The sequence below is a fragment of the Oncorhynchus gorbuscha genome, linkage group LG13 (assembly GCF_021184085.1).
Source record: "Oncorhynchus gorbuscha isolate QuinsamMale2020 ecotype Even-year linkage group LG13, OgorEven_v1.0, whole genome shotgun sequence".
Classification (NCBI taxonomy): domain Eukaryota; kingdom Metazoa; phylum Chordata; class Actinopteri; order Salmoniformes; family Salmonidae; genus Oncorhynchus; species Oncorhynchus gorbuscha.
This window is the reverse complement of record NC_060185.1, coordinates 69,121,562-69,135,997: the sequence shown is the minus strand read 5'-3', so window position 1 is coordinate 69,135,997 and position 14,436 is coordinate 69,121,562. Positions and strand designations below refer to the sequence as shown.

Sequence of the window (14,436 nt, the reverse complement as noted above, 5' to 3'; positions counted from 1 at the left end):
AGCAGAGGAAAAGTACTGAACAGATGTTTCGAGCTGCGTGAGGAAATATGTCAATTCCTGGAAAACAAAGGGAAGGATACAGCAGAGCTCCGGGAGCAAAAGTTCCTGTGTGAGCTGGCCTTTCTCTGTGACATCTCGAGCCATCTCGATGCGCTGAACCTGCAGCTTCAGGGGCGGGGGCGCATCATCACAGACATGTACGCTGCAGTGAGGGCCTTCAAAACTAAACTCTGCCTGTGGGAGAATCAGATGCTGCAAGGAAACCCTTGCCATTTTCCCTGCTGCCAATCCATAAAAGCGCAGATCTCTACCGCCGTGTTCCCATGCGCACAGTTTGCTGAAAAACTCAGTGTTCTCGCCGCTGAGTTTAGCCGGCGATTTGCCGACTTCGATGCCCAGAAATGCAAGTTTGAACTGCTTAGTAATCCCTTCACAGTTGATGTGGAAAATGCACCAACCAACATCCAAATGGTGCTGATTGAACTCCTGTGCAACGACACGCTGAAGTCAAAGTATGATGCTGTGGGCGCCGCACAGTTTCCACGGTTCATCCCTGACACAATGCCTCAGCTCAGCACCCAAGCTGCTCAGATGCTCTCCATGTTCGGCAGCACTTATCTATGCGAGCAACTTTTCTCCTCGATGAAGATGACCAAAACAACTCACAGGAGACGTCTGACTGATGAACATCTTCGCTCGATACTGAGGATTTCTTCAGCTCATAGCTTGAGCCCAGACATTGATGAACTAGCATCCAAGAAGAGATGCCATGTATCTGGCTTGGGCACATCAGATTAGACCAGTGTGCAATAATTAACATTTTCTTTATGCACTTTTTCTTGCTACAAGGCATGGGCTTGAATGGTTGATTGATTTATTATCATTTTATTTGTAAAATTATTAGCCAGTGGAAAAAGTTTATTTTGGTATTTAAATCAGAAGGCTGCAAATAGAAAAGAGGCATACAATTTTTATTTAAATTTTATTTATTTAATAAATGAATGCCATTGATGTGTTTTTTCATTTGAAATTCGATTTTGCATGTCTCCACTATTAAATTATATATTGTATGGTAATAAGCGATGCTTGTTCCATATTCAATGTTAAAGCAAAACTTGTTTGGGTCCATATTAAAAGGTTAATTTGTTCAATGTTGGCCCGTGACTTTGTTCAGGTTTTACATTTTGGCCCACTGGTATTTGAGTTTGACACCCCTGATGTAGACATTGAGCAAATTGAGGTGACTGGTCATGGTCAAAACATATTGATACAACAGTAGCTAAGATGGGGAGAAGTATGTCCATAATAAAGCGCTGTCTGCCTTCTTAATAACACTATCAACAAGGCAGGTCCTACAGGCCCTGGTTTTGTCGCACCTGGATTACTGTTCAGTCGGGTGGTCAGGTGCAAAGAGGGACTTAGGAAAATTGTGGTTGGCTCAGAACATGGCAGAACTGCTGGACCTTAAAAGTACACAGAGAGCTAACATTAATGACATGCATGTCAATCTCTCATTGCTCAAAGTGGAAGAGAGATTGACTTCCTCATTACTTGTTTTTGTAAGAGGTGTTGGCAAGCTGAAGGTACCAAGTTATCTGTTTAAAATACTAGCACGCAGCTCGGACACCCATGCATACCCCACAAGACATTCCAACAGAGGTCTCTTCACAGTCCCCAAGTCCAGAACAGACTATGGGAGGTGCACAGTACTTCACTGAGCCATGACTACATGGAACACTATTCTACATCAGGTAACTGACGCAAGCAGTAGAATCAGATGTAAAAACCACAGAACAGCAGGACTGTGAAGTAACACAAACATAGGCACAGACACATGCATACAAACACATGATAACTGTTACGTTTCACAGTTTCTGTGTTGTGGTTTGTGTATTTGTATGTATGTATTTCAGGAAATGGCTTCCTGAAATCCCCCAAGCAACTGATTTGTCGACTCCATGGCAAATTGGAGCTGACCCTGCCCTCTCATCAGAGGATGCAGCTGTCTTCAATTACCAACTCTTTCTGAAGCTATATAAGCCAGTGTTCTGTTGCTCAGAAAGGAGTTGAGTGTGTCCTAAGTTGGTTGTTGTTGAGAGAGCTGATTTGTATGTCCTATGTTGGTTGTTGCAAAGAGAGAGAGGTTAGTATGTCCTGTGTGTAAATAGGACACAGTGTTTTGATTATTTAAATTCTTGTTATTCTGTTTTTGTTCCCAGGGGGAAAAGGGAAGGCACCTAGGGAGTGCTTAGGCAAGAGGCATACATAACCCGTAGTATTTACTGTCAATACACACTAGGGAAGACCTGGGCGGACCACCCCCTGTATTTTGGTTAGCGCACCAGGTGGTGCTAAGATAGGTAAGTAGTGGGTAGGCAGGTAAGGTAGGAGAGGGGGCTATGACACTTAATTTCTTTGATTTGGTTCCGTCCAGCCCCCTTTCCCCAAAATGACTGTGTGACGGAATAAATTCCCTGTAAACGGTATCATTGTCTGCCTTTGTCATCCTTACTCGCACCTACAGTCCCATACCTCTTTCACTCCAGGGGGAGTTGAGTTGTAGCAGGGTGTTGCGTTCCCTCTTCCTAGAGGTGTACGTAACAATAACATACACGCACATACACATGGATTTTGCATTGTAGATGTGGAGTATGGGCCTGAGGGTATACACTTAGTGTGTTGTGAATTCTGTAATGAATGTATTGTAATTGTATAACTGCCTTAATTTAGCCGGACCCCAGGAAGAGCTAATGGGGATCCATAATAAATATACATATCTGGGAACTCCTACAAGAATGTTGAAAATAATTCCAGGGGAAGCTGGTTGAGAGAATGTGAAGAGTGTGCAAAGCTTGCCATAATATGGTATTTTACCAAATAGGTCTATATTCTGTATACCACCCCTACTTTATCACAACACAACTGATTGGCTCAAACGCATTAAGAAGGAAAGAAATTCCACACATTGACTTAACAAGGCACACCTGTTAATTGAAATGCATTCCAGGTGATCACCTCATGAAGCTGGTTGGGAGAATGCCAAGAGTGCGCAAATCTGTCAAGGCAAAGGGAGAATCTCAAATATAAAATATATTTTGATTTGTTTAACACTTTTTTTCTTTCTACATGATTCCATATGTGTTATTTCATAGTTTTGATGTTTTCACTATTCTACAATGTAGAAAATAGCAAAAATAAAGAAAAAGCCTTAAAGTAGGCGTGTCCAAACTTTTGACTGGCTGATACCAAACCCAATTCCTTAGTACTGAAACAAGACTACTGAATTATTAATTAGGTTGATTCTTCCCAGTCGTTTACCAGACAAAGCGAATCAATGCAGTGATATTTTGTTATCTGGATAATCAACAATATGTCCTGAAAAAGACACCACTGTTTTGAAATAAAACATATGCACTAATAAATATATTCTAGGTGTGGTATGTCTTTGAGGATTTTTGCACAATGTAACGAATGTGTCGTCAGAGATTTATGTACTCGATTAGATCGGTCTGACCAGAGATCTGAAAATCCCAATGATTGATCTCCGTTTACGCTCCGCACTGACATCTCCAGAGAAAACACCACTAGCTTCAGCCGTGAATGTACATTTCGTGGTGGGGATTTAAATCGTATGAAGAACAACATTATTTGAAGATCGGGCAAGGCATTCGACCGCGCCTATCTCGGATCAACCAACATCGTCTAAAAAGGTTAGCAGCATGCATGCCAATGAGAAGACATTCTTGCTAACTCTCTGTATAGGCTTGGTAATGTCGGCAGCGAAATTGTTTTCCTCCTGCTAGCCAAGATAGCTTTCATGTTAGCAATACATTTGTTAACGACGGGTTGAGTTAAAATGTTAGTAGTAACAAAGCGTAGTTAGTAATGTAGAATCAGATAAATATTACAGGAAGGTTTTATGTAGGAATTTAGCACTTCCGAACCGTGGTTTTGTTAGCTTACGTAAGCTAGCCCGCGATCCAGCTAGCTATAATATGCTAAACAGCAGCAAGCTAAGTTTGTTGGCTAGCTAGCGACAGTTAATATTATTACAACGCCAGCTGTGTGTTAACGTTATCAAACTAGCAAATACTCTAACTAGCTAACTGAATGTGAACTCTGGCTAGCTTGCGTGCCATTTCACCAGAAAAAATAATAAGCCAGTAACGTTAGTCGCCAACCAAGCTTCATAGCTGATGAGACAATAGAAAAAACCCGAAGGGGTACAGCCCAGATACATTAACTAAAGTTTTTGTTATAATGTACCTATCTGTATGGTCTTTGTTTCGATTGCACACGGTGTATTGCAATGACAGAACAAACTAACATACCAAATCGACCTCTAGGGATACAAATAAAGCCGTTTTTGGAGTGTTGACTGACAGTGACGCGCAACACCGGCAGAGGGGAGAGCTGACAGGAAATACCCATCGCTGCTGATGGTGTACGAACGACAGTAGAGGACTACTCGTACACCCGCCGCTTTCCGTTTTACCTACGCCCCAAACCAAGCGGTTCATGCGAAGGAAGATACTCTCTAGAACAGGCCGATTAGGAAGATAGCAAGGAGTGGCGGCCAGGCGAGAGGGAGGCTACGGCAAACCATCTCTCCCAGATATACCTCCATTACGCCCACCTACCACCGCCTCCTTCAGCCATGGATCAGCCGAGGACTCGGTCACGTTCAGGTTTCTTTCATTATGGCATGAACGGTGGTGGCAACGGCAATAACACCATCAATAATGGGAACATGATGAATGCCAGCGGAGGGATCGGGGTGAATTACCCTCAACAGAACAACCCTGGCTGGGTTCCGCACGGAGCGCGCGGTAGCTATTCGGAGAACCAGCACACCCAGGGGAACTACCTGTCCGGTGGGGCGCAACGCCACCCTTCCCACGGAGCACACAGACACCCCGGCACCGGTAAGCTTCAAGGCTCCCTTTCCATACGAATCTAGATGTAGCACACCCCGTGCATACATTAGTGTACCTTTTGTGATTTAGCATGTGCCAGGCTTGACATGTAAACAGTGCAGTCTTCCTCCTCGTCAGTGCAATGTTCTAGCTTTTTGTCTAAAAAGATAAGATGCCAACAACCATATTTGAACCTCCAGTGTTGTCTGTAGTCAGGTGGCTATGCAAGGAATGGGCTGTGACTCAGTTAGTAGTATCCTCACTGCTTATGCGAATGGCCCATCCATCCAGTCTGCCTGACCTATAAATTGCTTAGATTTCCAAACAACATGAACACATTTCAGTTATTGAAAGATTGCTCATGCCACCTTCTCAGAGCATTTAAGGGAGCTTTGAACAAATGGTGAGTGAGGGAGCTGGACAGGACAGTTGTGGACAAGGTAAATTATCATATGGAGGTGTGCAGAATGTGTTATGGCTTGATAACCTAAATTACTTTCCAGAAAATAAAATACTCATGTTTTGTGCTACACAATTTCTATGTTGTAGTAATATATGTCTGAGGCAGTAGGCCTGGGAGATATACTGTACACCAGGGTATTTCATAATACTGCTTATGTTGCGTTTTATATTTTTGTTCAATGTAAAGTGTTGGTCCCATGTTTTACCCCCAGTGGGTGGGCCTATGTCCTCCCAGGCCCACCCATGCCTGCACCCCTGCCCAGGCATGTGAAATCCATAGATTAGAGCCTAATTAATATATTTCAAGTCTTTGAAATTGTTACTTGTTGCGTTTTATATTTTCAGTAATTATATAAGAAATCTAAGACGTGTCAGATGATATCCAGCTCAGGGGTTCCAGCTATGCATTTAGTTTGCTAGCGAAGTGGCGAGATGTCTAGATCAAGCTTCTTGGTTACAGCAGAGACATTCATCCACCACCTGGATCAACATCCCTGTTGCCTAAATTCTTTTGTGCCTGCATTTGCATTTCATTTTTTTAAAATGGCGCCCCTTGTGTGCACATTCGGTAATACCATATTCACTGGTGTGGTACAGAAATGGTATGACTATGAACATCTGGATATCGCCAACCACTGAGGCAGATGTCAATGAGCTATGAGAATACTGCCACCTATGGTGGGATGGAACACGCACTGAGTTCCCCATGTGAGCCATAATGGCATGTTCAAACAGTAATGGTTACTTGGTCATGCTTTCAACAGTGACGTCAGTCTGTGTTTACCCAGTAGTCTATCGTGGCTTCCACTAACCTCTGAAGAAACCGGTTACAGTTATAACAGAGTGGATTCCCTAGAGGCAGAAAGGCCTATGAATGCAAGCTTTTAATGGAGAGCTTTTCTAATAGCATGTTTGCCTTCCAGACTGAAAAGAACACTTGCGCATACGCACACTTTTGAACATGCTTGTGTGGCACACACACTCCCTGCTCTAAGCAGCTGCAGAGGCCTCTACTTGAATAACCTGTGTGTGATTTTCGGTCTGTGTGTTCTGTGAGCAGAGCTCTCAGCATGTCACGCCTCTGAACATTACTTTCAGGGGAATGTGTTAGGACTGGATTTGGAGGTGTTGAAAATATGTCTGTGCATTTGTCCACGGTTTCTCTCCCTCTGAGCTCAAACCGATAAACTGTGTGTTTTGGGCTTGTGGAAGAGCAGCTTAGACTAGTGGCTCAATCCTGGAACCAGGGTTGTATGCAGCTGCTGGCTCTGTGCTGAGGCCCAGATACTAGGACTACGCCTCATAACCTGGCAATCCTCACCCAGCCCAATGTCTGGATCTCTGTCCCTCCCTGTCGGAGCTGAGCGCCAGTCGCCTGGCTGCTCTGTTCTGTTCTGCTGGCGGGGCGTCTTTGAGCTGTCACTCTCCCTTGACTTCACAGAGCAGCAGAGAGGAGCGATGGGATTGCTCTCAGATCTGTTGTTTCTGAAGCGACTGAGGGAGGGGGGGGGCTAGTTTGGAGATGGGAGGCTGGGGAGGGAGGTGTTTTCAGAGGACTGTTTTAAAGCAAACTCCATCCGCACAGTTCAAGGGCATTTCTGCCTGTTGGCGATTGGAGGGGATTGTGTCTGTGTAAGATTGAGGCAGCAGAGGGGGTAGTTTTTATATTTGAGAACAGCAAGATTATTGTTACATCTTAGTGGTTCTCCCTCTTGTCAGTGGCAGACACTGAACCAGGCAATTTGAAGCCCTACACCAGTTTCCCATACTCATCCTCGGGTCCCCAAGGGGTGTACTTTTTGTTTTTTTCCCCCTAGCACTACGCAGCTGATTCAAATGATCAAAACGTGTAATTTGAAGCATCTGTGTAGTGCTAGAGAAAAAACAAGAGTTTGGGGAAACCCTGCCCTAGACCGAGCAGACTTTATCCAGCTATAATACGTGCATATTTGTAGACACAATTTGGGCTGCTACTTTCTCTACAAATGGTACTTGCAGACATGGTTTAAAGGAGCATGACTACTGGTGTGTACCTGTTAGCCAGGCCCATCCAAGTTTGAGCTTTGAGGTTTTGTGGGGCCTATAGCCTGGCTTGACCCTCCTGTTATTCTCTGTGGCCTGTAGGTGTCCTGCACTTCCACCCTGATAACATCTGCAGTGATGAGCGGGACAAGGTGAGGATATTAACCTCTCCCTGTTGTACCAACACAGCAGTAGGAATGCTTTAGCCTTATTTAACACCATGCTTTCTTTCTGCTCCCTTATCTCTCTCTGTCTCATCTATAGATGGAGGACAGTCCTAGCCCAAAGCGACAGCGTCTTTCCCAGCAGTCTATGTTAGATTTGAGCTCTGCCCCTCCCTCCACCCCATCCTCTCCCATTCGTCCCTGGGAGCTACCCCACACCCCCACTACCTGGGCCACACCCCCACCCAGTCGCAGGCCACACCCCCACTACCTGCCAGAGCGATGCCACACTCCTGTTCGCAACCGCCGCAGGTATGTGTGGGTGTCAATGACACAGAATCTGTGTGTAGTAATGAATCCTTTGGGCATTATCTGTTGTGATAGGATGAGGATGTTTGGTGTAAATTGTGATGTAATAATGTCAAGCGTCCTCTCTCCCCAGTCCTCCAATGAGACGCCAGCGTGGCCGCCGTGACCGTCTCACCTCCCACCCTCATCACAACTCTCACCCCCAACAACAACAACATCATCATCACCACTACCACCACCATCACCACAACCCACACCATCATCATTCTCACCCCCACCACGGCCTCTCAGCAGGGCCTCAGGATGAGAACTACCGCCACCCCGTCCCCCCTCAGAGTTACCCCTACAACCAGCAACCCCCCCGGGGTCCAGAGGAGCGCCCCTACCACCCCCCAACCTATCCCCACCCCCTCCACCACCCTCCTAACCTGTCCCCCAGGCTGATGCACCCTGCTGCCCACCCCCAGCACCCCCCTCAGCAGCAGAGCAGTGTGGTGCTCGACCTTCATGACCAGGTCAGTGGGGAAACAAGAAGCCATTTTGTTTCTATAGTTGCCAATCAAACATTATTGAATGTGATTAGAGGCATCTTTATCCTTCTATGTGGGCGTTCGGGTGACGTGGTGGTTTGAATTCTGACCTTTTGACTTCTGCTCCCAGAGTTCTTCTCAGGTGTCGTACCCGGTCTCTCCCCCTGGCGCACCCCCTGGCCTGTCTCCCCGCTCTGCCCCCCCGCAGCTCCCAGCATGCTCGGTGGTCTTCAGTGGACAACACTACCCTGTCTGCAGTGTTCCTCCATCGGTGAGTTCAACTACCCTGTCTGTTTGTCTGATATAGTTCGCACAGTATGCCTACTTCATATGGGTCTAATTCCCCCCGTTTTCCATCAGCATGTATTTTCATGTGTACATAATGTGTCATTATCTGTCATCTATATTGTAATAGAATCGTGTGTTTTAAATGGCTCCCTCTCGGTCTCAGGTTCTGCAGACATGCTCTGTGCAGCACCTTCCCATGCCCTACCCATTCCCCTCCCTGCTGTCCAGTGACCCCACCTTTCTCCTGCCCCCTCCCCACCTGTCCCACCATCCCCCTCACCTCCCCCACCATCCCCCTCACCTCCCCCAGCCTGGACAGTTTGGACCCTACCCCACACAGCAGGCCAGATCGGTGAGTGGCATTAGCAATTTGAACCTCCATTAGCGACTTAAAGCAGTATTTCAGTTAGTATTGAAGTTGTAGGTAATCATTTAACTATTTGGGTAGCTCCACTTGCTCTCATGTAATCAACCCCCCCCCTCTCTCCCTCCCTCCTAGCCATTACAGAGGATAGAGAATGACGTGGAGCTGTTGGGGGAACACTTGTCCTTAGGGGCGGGTCTCCACTACCCCCCCGCAGCCCACCCCGGCCTGCCCCCCCACTCCACACAGCTCCACTTCCTTTCCCATGATCCACTGCCACAGGAGTTCTTTGGAGTGGTGAGTGTCTCTCTCTGCCATTCTCTTCAAACCACCTTTATCACACATCAGGGTGATGGTTGCATCATTATCTTTTAAGCCATTTTAATAGCCTGTTGGCTTTATTTTAAAATCTGGTATTGCCAGCGATGTTGACGATGCCTCATCTCTTCTCTCAGTCGTATCCCAGCTTCATGCCACGACGTATCCCAGGACGACGCTACCGCTCCCAGCAGCCACTGCCACCCTCGCCTTACCACCCCAGTTTCCTGCCTTACTTCCTGTAAGTCCACCATCCGCTTCTAGCTCGACATCATGGGAGTTGTAGTTTAGAGAATCCGGAGACTCTGCCATATTGTGTGGAAGAAACCTACCCTTGTGGCACAGCATATTTGTGTAAATACTGCTGAGCTTTAATGTACAGCATGTATCTGCCACTATCCTCAGTTCTAATGTGCTGTGTAGGCACACAGTGTCTGTAGGTAAGTGGGTTTTTCTCCCTCTGTCAGCTCCATGCTGCCAGTCCAGCCAACAGGCCCTGCCATCAGCCTGGAGCTGGATGTAGATGACGGAGAGGTGGAGAACTATGAGGCCCTTCTCAACCTGGCAGAGCGTCTTGGAGAGGCCAAACTCAGAGGACTGACCAAGGGAGACATTGAACAGCTGCCTTCCTATAGGTTCAACCCCAACAACCACCAATCAGAACAGACGCTGTGAGTACTTCCCCTATCAGAATGGAATATGAGGATATTATCCTCCGCATTTATCAATTGGATCATACTGTTGGTGTTTCTGTTGTAATAACATTGTACTGTTGATTTGCAGGTGTGTGGTGTGTATGAGTGACTTTGAGTCTCGTCAGCTGCTGCGGGTTCTACCCTGCAGTCACGAGTTCCATGGAAAGTGTGTGGACAAGTGGCTCAGGGTGAGTTTCTCTCGCTCCAGTATTTCACAATTCAGGATCAACTCGTTGGCAAACGTGTACTTTCTTAGATGCTGTGAAACGTCTTCATTCTTAGTTCCCTCAAATCTGGAGTTGTTTCCCTGTAATGATCAAGTCATCCCTGCGGGTTAACTGACATTGTCACTCTCCCTCCCTCTGGTTCTCTCTCCAGGCTAACAGGACGTGTCCCATCTGTAGGGCTGATGCCTCCGAGGTCCAGCGAGACTCGGAGTGACCAGCAGGGGGCACAACCACGCTGACAGTTGTAGTACTGCCCTCCATCTCTCCTTTCGCGCTCTTGCCCTTCTGTCCTCTCTTTATACTCCATTCCCACTGGTCCAGCACACACCCATTGCATCTCTCTAGCTCTGAATGTCCTTCAGCTGGTGTGTGTGTGTAGTGTGTGCGCATGAACGTGTCTATCTGTATGATTCCTGGCGTTGGTATGTACCAGCGTTGAGTGTGTGTGTGTGTGTGTGTGTGATACTGTATTTTAGTGTTTCTGATCGTGTGTGTGTTTAGACTTGGGTGTCCACACGGACCTCTCCATGTAGTTGACACGTAAAGGTCCATGCCACTGCGCTGCCTCTCTGTAGAACTTCTGTTTGTTTTTGTTCAGTTTCTCTGCCTGGCTGTTTACCTCGTCATTCCTGTTGCTCATTGTTGCCACGACAACATGTTTCACTGTATTCCTCTGAAGTTTCTCTTATTCTATTTCTCTTTATTTTTGTTCCTTATTAAATATGATCAGTTTCTGACTGCAGTGGCACACATATATATATATATACTGTATAAATATATTAATATCTGTATACCAAATAAAAGGCTTGACATTAACTTTTTAAAATCACATTTTGTACAGGTTTGTTTTGTATTATGAGCTGTGGTGCAGTTGGGTTTGATTGTGCTCAATTGATTTGTGTTCTGGATGTGTTAGACTAGGTGGTGGTTCGTTAATAAAAGACATTATACACTGATCTGTCTGCTGTCTGTTTCATGTCGAGGAAACGCACAGTATAGGACACCCGCCCTCAGGAAATCCTATCGCCTCTCCACAGAACATTATCCATCAATTTCCTGTCGCTTCTACATGTGTTCGTTAACACCCGGCAGGTGATCGCTCGCACGCCGCGGCCACCTGCTACTTTCAGCCGTTAATCTTTCCGGTGTGTTTCTTCTCAGTTGGTGGCTGGCTTTGTTTATTTGCACCTTTTTAAACTGTAATAACTGCAAACCGCCATAGGGTGGTGTCACAGTTCTTTCTAAGGCATGGTGGTTTATTTTAGAGAGGGAGGAATGGCTCTCAATGTTTCAAAGAGGCTTCCTCTCCTTATCCTCATAAGGTTCACTCCTGGGTACAGATGGAAGCCAGAAGGATGTGTTTTACACAGAGAGACCAATTCTGATCTTTTGCCCAATTATTTGTCTTTTGACCAACCCGATGTGTTCTTTTGCCATTTGGGGAAAAAAAATATTACAATTGTATAAACGCAGGCTATAATAATCAGATGACACAACCATCCAGTTCTTTCAGATTGTTTAAGGGTAGAGATTAGGGTTTGGTTAAGGACTAGGCACTAGATCAAAATAATAAAATGAGTCCCAAAAGACAGGAATAAACCGGTTCTACAAGGCAGCATATGGTGTTTAACACTTTTTAACCAACACATGTTTCTACAGTCTGACCTATATGATATGCAATGATCAACACATTAACTTGTTAACCCTGGCCGGTAACACACTTATGCTAGTCTACTCTGTGACCCCATATGGAGCATCCACATAGCCGTGCGTCTGGCCTGTTGCCTAGTGCACGGCTGTTAGCTCCATCACATGGAAGGGGTTGTCTGTTCATGGTGAGCCTTTCACCAGGCTGTCTCCAGGCAATGTGACCTCTGACCTGCGTAATGTAACCATACAGGATTACTCACATTTGACTCCTTATACTCTTTCATTTTATTGTTCTCTTTCTGCTCTCTCTATTCTCCCTCTTTCAGGCACTTCCCTTACTCTACCCTTGCTTCCTCTCATTTTGTTTCACTATCCTTTCTTTGCATCGCATTTGATGATTCATGACCACTCACCAGCTAAAGAGAGAGAGGTTATTATTCCAAGCTGAATGCCCTGGCTCTAAGTAGCCTGATGCATGGAGAGTGAGTGAGATCCGTTTAGCATATTGTCCGTATTGGCCTGTTGTGGAACAGAAGCCTTCCTCTGAGACACCCTGACACGGATCCACACCTCTGTCTGTCACAGACACTGTCAGGGGTCATCTGGAACTCCAGATGCAGACGGATCTAAACACATACACACTGGACACAGGAGACCGTTGCATTTGACTTGTGTGTGTCGTGGGATGTGAAGAAGGAGAACGAGAGTGGGGTGGAGTGGTCGAGAAAAGAGGGGTAGAGGATGGAGAGACAAATAGTCAATGGTAACTGCAGGTTTATTTCCTAAAACGGAGGAATGCAACTCCGCTCTGAGCAGGAGCAGGTCTAAAGATGAATTAGCATTCTATCAACTATCTTTAATTAACTTTCACCAATTATACAACTGTATAAGAAACAGTTTCTTACAAAACAGCAAAGGGAGAGAGTGTGTGTGACAGCAAGAGAGACAAAAGGAGAGCGAATCTGAGTTCATGTTTAATGGAAATCGGAGGCCTTTTGGCCCGACTTTGATGACTCAGAACAATAAGCAGAGGAGATGCAACCCTTCCCACGTCCTTCACCCTAAATACCCTTCCATCCCTCCTCCCTCCACTGTTACCACTGCCCATCCCTACATCCTCCCGTCCAAACCATCCTCCAGCCCTCGGAGAGTAATGAGATGGAAGAGATATGGGATTTCTGCCTAAACTGTCTCTCCAGTTAAAGCCGAATGCATTCACTGAGCACGGTTTCCCCTTCTCTGTGTGTCACTCTCCGCGCTTATATCTCTGTGTCCGTCTCTCAATTCATTTGGAATTTAAGGCAGCTTTATAGGCAAGGGAAACATATGTTTACATTGCCAAAGCAAGTGAAATAGATGATAAACACAAGTGAAATAAGCAATAAATAATGAACAGTAAACATTACACTCACAAAAGTTCCAAAAGAATAAAGACATTTCAAATGTCATATGTCTATATACAGTGTTGCAATTATGTGCAGATAGTTAAAGTACAAAAGGGAAAATAAAGGTAAATATAGGTTGTATTTACGATGGTGTTTGTTCTTCACTGGTTGCCCTTGTGGCAACAGATCCCAAATCTTGCTGCTGTGATTGAACACTGTGGTATTTCACCCAGTAGATATGGGAGTTTATCAATATTGGATTTGTTTTAATAGTCTTTGTGGGTCTGTGTAATCTGAGGGAAATAGGTGTCTATAATATGGTCATACATTTGGCAGGAGGTTAGAAGCTCAGCTTAGTTCCACCTCCTTTTGAGGGCAGTGGGCACATAGCCTGTCTTCTCTTGAGAGCCAGTTCTGCCTATGGCGGCCTTTCTCAATCGCAAGGCTATGCTCACTGAGTCTGTACATAGTCAAAGCTTTCCTTAAGTTTGGGTCAGTCACAGTGGTCAGGTATTTGCCCCTGTGTACTCTCTGTTTAGGGCTTAATAGCATTCTAGTTTGCTTTGTTTTTTAAATTCTTTCCAATGTGTCAAGTAATTATATTTTTGTTTTCTCATGATTTGGTTGGGTCTAATTGTGCTGCTGTCCTGGGGCTCTGTGGGGTGTGTTAGTGTTTGTAAACAGAGGCCCAGGACCAGCTTGCTTACGGAACTCTTCTCCAGGTTCATCTCTCTGTAGGGGATGACTTTGTTATGAAAGGTTTGGGAATCGCTTCCTTTTAGGTGGTTGTAGAATTTAACGTCTCTTTTCTGGATTTTGATAATTAGAGGGTGTTGGCCTAATTTTCCTCTGTATGCATTATTTGGTGTTTCATGTTGTACACAGAGGATATTCTTTGCAGAATTATGCATGCAGAGTCTTAATTTGGTGTTTGTCCCATTTTGTGAACTCTTGGTTGGTGAGCGGACCCCAGACCTCACATAACCATAAAGGACAATGGGTTCTAGAACTGATTGAAATATTTTTAGCCAGATCCTAATTGGCATGTTGAATTTTATGTTTCTGTTGATGGCATAGAAAGCCCTTCTTGTCTCGTCTCTCAGATC

At 45.5% G+C, this 14,436-nt stretch overlaps 1 protein-coding gene across 2 annotated transcripts; it reads left to right on the top strand.

Moving 5' to 3' along the window:
• Nucleotides 1-3,487: 3,487 nt before the first annotated feature.
• LOC123993411 (E3 ubiquitin-protein ligase RNF38-like) lies at nt 3,488-11,251 on the top strand. 2 transcript variants are annotated; one of them, XM_046295523.1, is made up of 12 exons: nt 3,489-3,710; nt 4,347-4,925; nt 7,503-7,552; nt 7,665-7,876; nt 8,007-8,388; nt 8,534-8,674; nt 8,855-9,043; nt 9,191-9,352; nt 9,511-9,614; nt 9,841-10,044; nt 10,157-10,256; nt 10,447-11,251. In XM_046295523.1, the coding sequence occupies exons 2-12, from the start codon at nt 4,658-4,660 to the stop codon at nt 10,507-10,509; spliced, it is 1,875 nt and encodes a 624-aa protein (XP_046151479.1). In that variant the 5' UTR covers nt 3,489-3,710; nt 4,347-4,657; the 3' UTR covers nt 10,510-11,251. The 2 variants fall into 2 exon arrangements, with proteins under 2 accessions (XP_046151480.1, XP_046151479.1); XM_046295524.1 differs by lacking the exon at nt 4,347-4,925 and having other exon boundaries at nt 3,488-3,710.
• The last annotated feature ends 3,185 nt before the right edge of the window (nt 11,252-14,436 follow it).